Below are 3,915 nucleotides of genomic sequence, written 5' to 3' on the forward strand. Positions count from 1 at the left end.
TAGTAGAGACAAGGTTTCACCATGTTGGTCAGGCTGGTCTCAAACTCCTGACCTCAGGTGATTTGCCTGCCTCAGCCTCCCAAAGTGCTGGGATTACAGGCATGAGCCACTGTGCCCGGCCTCCCATTTTGGTTTTTCAGACAAATCACAAATTTGTTTAGGTATAAGTATATCCCATGTAATCTCTGGGACATATTTATGCGAAAATAATTGTTCCTTGTTTATTGGAAATTTTAATTTTAATTAGGTGTCCTGTATTTTATCTGGTGACATGGCTAGGATCCCACTGCTCAGGGACTTCATCCTTCCAGCGGGAAGATCTTCCTTTTATCTGGGAAGTCTCCGCTGCTGCCTTGCGAAAACCCCAAGTCCTTAATGAATTAGATCTGGAAACAAAAGCAAGGAGGCCTTGCTGCTGTGGGATTCTCCTCCCAGCCAGTGTTTCCCAGAATCCCTCCTCCAAATCACCAACGTGCAGAGCAGGCCACCAGCTTGACTGAGGGACTGGGAAATCGAGGAGGGGAGATGGGTTTTTCTACTAAAATAGCATCCAGTGGCTCAGCGCAGTGGCTCAAGCCTGTAATCTCAGCACTTTGGGAGGCCAAGGCGGGTGGATCACTTGAGATCAGGAGTTTGAAGCCAGCCTGGCCAACATGATGAAATCCCATCTGTACTAAAAATACAAAAATTAGCCAGGCATGGTGGTGGGCAGCTGTAGTCGCAGCTACTCGGGAGGCTGAGGCAGGAGAATAGCTTGAACCCAGGAGGCAGAGGATGCAGTGAGGTGAGATCACACCACTGCACACCAGCCTGGATGATAGAGCCAGACTCTGTTTCAATGAATGAATGAATGAATGAATGAAATAAGTAAGCCAGCAAGCGGCTTTCTCTGTATCCTGGCTCCAGCAGAGAGGGCCTTGGAGTGGGCAGGGTGGGAGAGGTAAGGGCCCAGCCTCGTGCGTGTGCCAGGGACTTGGGGAGGGAAAGGTCTGCCAAGCTTAGCATGCCTCACCCTTGGTGGGCAGTTGGGCGGATGACCAGCAGCAGATGGTGGGAGGAGGTGCTGCCAAGATCTCATCCAGCTCCAGCACTCGCCCCTCTTCTCACGTGGGTGCAGCGAGTCTCACCCCGTGGACTTCCTTTCCCATTCTTTCCGTTCTAGAAGTAACTCTAAAGTAGGCAAGAGTATAAATACATGTATATTTTAGCTGCTGCCATGTCATAGATGGGCACACTGAGGCCGGGGCACAGTGACCGCACTGGAGCCACACAGCAAGATGCCTATGTTGGGTCCTGCTCCTGTGACACTGCTGGTTCTCATTTAAAAAAGATACTGGTTTTCGAGACGTTGCTGGGTAGTGACTTCACATAAATACATATATGGGACTTTTTGGGGTTGAATCCTTCTTTCTCTCTCGATTGATGGCCTCCTCCATTCGATCTTCTGTGTCCTACCCTGTTTAACCCTTGAGAACAATCTTGTATTGATCTTTCCATATTTTTCTTTCTGGTCACATAATCATGTAAATGTGTTTAGCAGTTGTGAGTTAATAACTGTCTTACAAAAATGAAATGTCAATTTACATACTCTCCTACAGCTTACTTTTTCTTCCTGGTGGATCTCCAACCTCATGGTAACTCCTCCAGGTTCAGACATAGTGAATGTAATCTCCACTGGCAATTAACAGCCAGTGAAAATTAGAGTCACTATATTTTAAAATTAGAGTCACTTAAAAAACAAGAGTTTTTTAAACATTTGTTTAAAAAAAAGTTTCTTGGCCACACTTGTTCATGTACATATTGTCTGTGGCTGCTTTCCCACTATGAGGGCAGAGTTGCTTAGTTAGGACAGAACTTGGACCCTGATAAATTTAACCCCACAGGCAGGTACTGTACTTCACATGCCTTAGGCCCACTTCACATTCTCTTTCTTGGTTCTAGAAGTAACTCTAAGGTAGGCAAAGATGTGTATGTTTTAGATGGTCCTACTTTTTTTTTTTTTTTTTTTGAGATTGAGTCTCGCTCTGTCGCCCAGGCTGGAGTACAGTGGCGCGATCTTGGATCACTGCAACCTCCACCTCTGAGGTTCAAGTGATTCCCCTGCCTCAAGTCTGGCAAGTAGCTGGAATTACAGGCATGCACCACCATGCCCAGCTAGTTTTTATATTTTTAGTAGAGATAGGGTTTCGCCATGTTGGCCAGGCTGGTCTCGAACGCCTGACCTCAAGTGATCTGACCACCTCAGCCTCCCAAAGTGCTGGGATTACAGGCGTGAGTCACTGCGCCTGGCCAGGATGGTTCTAATTTATAGATCTTGGCATGGGGCACCCTGGCCTGCCAAGCCTGACATATTTACTATCTGGCCCTTTATAAACCTATGGAAAGGTTTGCCTGCCCTGATGATATATTATTTGTCTTGGTAGCACCCTGGCCTCTGGAATGGATAGACTTAGGAATTCACCATTAAGGCTTGAACTTCTGTGCCATGTGCCCCTCCCGCTTCCATCCCCCTCACGTTCTTTTGGTCACGGCTGAGGCCATCCCTTCAATCCCAATGGTTCCCATTTTGTCAAGGGCCTGCTGTGTCCTTTTTTCTCCCTATGAGGCAGGCGCTTCTCCTACCCTGCTTTACATAGCAGGAAATGGAGGCCCAGAGAGGTTGAATGACTTGCCTGGGACACACAGCTGGGAAATAGAAGAGCCAGACCTAGAACTGCCTCATCCAACGTGCATGTGTTTAATCAGTGCTGTCCTTGGCGTGGACAGCAGCCTGCCATTGGCAGAGGAAGGAGTGGGGGTGGCTGTAGACATGGCTTTCTGTCCTCTGACTCTGAGCTCGGGCACTGCCAGCATAGAGCCTCATAGGCCTTGGAGGAACATGTGGGACTCTGACAGCTTCTTCTGCCTTCCTTTCCTCCCCTACAGGCTTTCTATTACGACCTGGACAAGGTGAGTCTGCATATGGTGAGTGAGGTGGGCGGGGCCCTGCTGGATGAGAATGACTGTGTCTCATTGCATCCTCCTGGCTGCCCGATGGGCAGAACACCTGGGTTTCCTCCCCATTTTAGGAATGGGAAGGCTGAGGCTCTGCGATGAGCCTTCCTCAGGGATGGTGAGGGCCCGGCCCAGCACTAAACCCCATTCTCAGAGTTAGGACCTGCAGGAGGGTGGCAGGGGCAAGTGGGGCTGGCGGGTGGCCCAGGCGACTTTGCAAACGTCTTCCCTTTTTCCGGGAGAAGCAAACGCGCTGTGTGGAAAGGCACATTCGGAAGATGGAGTTTCACATCAGCAAGGTCAGCTGGCTCGTGGGTGTTGCAGGGTGGGGCGGGGCAGTGCCAGCTTGCTGGGCCTCAGCTAGGTTAGCAGGAGCTGGGGAGGTGCCCTCGGAGCAGGGGTCAGGGCCTTGGGGTATGGGGCAGCTGCAGGAAGCTAAGGATAAGCAGGGGCCTTGGGACAGTTGAGGGACAGCAGGGGCTCAGCCCCGAGGTGGGAGTCCCTGAGGACCGTGTGGGCTCTTTCTTCAGTTTATGCAGAAAGACCTCATGCTCAGTCTTAGATGGCTGGGAAGGTTGAACCCTCCCAGCCCATTGTACAGATGGAAAAGCAGAGGTCCAGAGAGGAACATGGGTTCGCCCAAGGTTGCACAGCAGATCCTTAAGCTTTAGAGTCTGCAGTTTCATGATCTTGCTTTACTCCCCGCACTGCCCAGTGGGTGGCAGGCTATCACGAACTCACCTCCCGTTTCATTGTTGAAAAACCAGGCAGAGGAGGGGAAGGGACAGATTCCCTTGTGCCTTTCACTCATTTTTGCTGTGCACACTGTGTGCCAGTTGCTGCCAGTAGCTGGGTATGCAGCAGGAGAGGCAGGCGAGGCAGGGGTGGCAGGCGAGGCGGGCGAGGCGGGCGAGGTAGGGG

At 50.8% G+C, this 3,915-nt stretch overlaps 1 protein-coding gene across 3 annotated transcripts in view; it reads left to right on the plus strand.

Moving 5' to 3' along the window:
- The window catches only part of FAM65C (family with sequence similarity 65, member C), a 116,760-nt gene that overhangs the window by 87,453 nt on the left and 25,392 nt on the right, over positions 1-3,915 (plus strand). For all 3 annotated transcript variants that reach the window (XM_011928817.1, XM_011928816.1, XM_011928818.1), the window contains 2 exons: positions 2,926-2,949; positions 3,240-3,293. In XM_011928817.1, the coding sequence (XP_011784207.1) occupies positions 2,926-2,949; positions 3,240-3,293 (78 nt within the window). The remainder of the gene's footprint in view (positions 1-2,925; positions 2,950-3,239; positions 3,294-3,915) is intronic.

The sequence above is a fragment of the Colobus angolensis genome, unplaced genomic scaffold (genome assembly GCF_000951035.1).
Source record: "Colobus angolensis palliatus isolate OR3802 unplaced genomic scaffold, Cang.pa_1.0 Scaffold8, whole genome shotgun sequence".
In the NCBI taxonomy this organism is placed as follows: Eukaryota; Metazoa; Chordata; class Mammalia; order Primates; family Cercopithecidae; genus Colobus; species Colobus angolensis.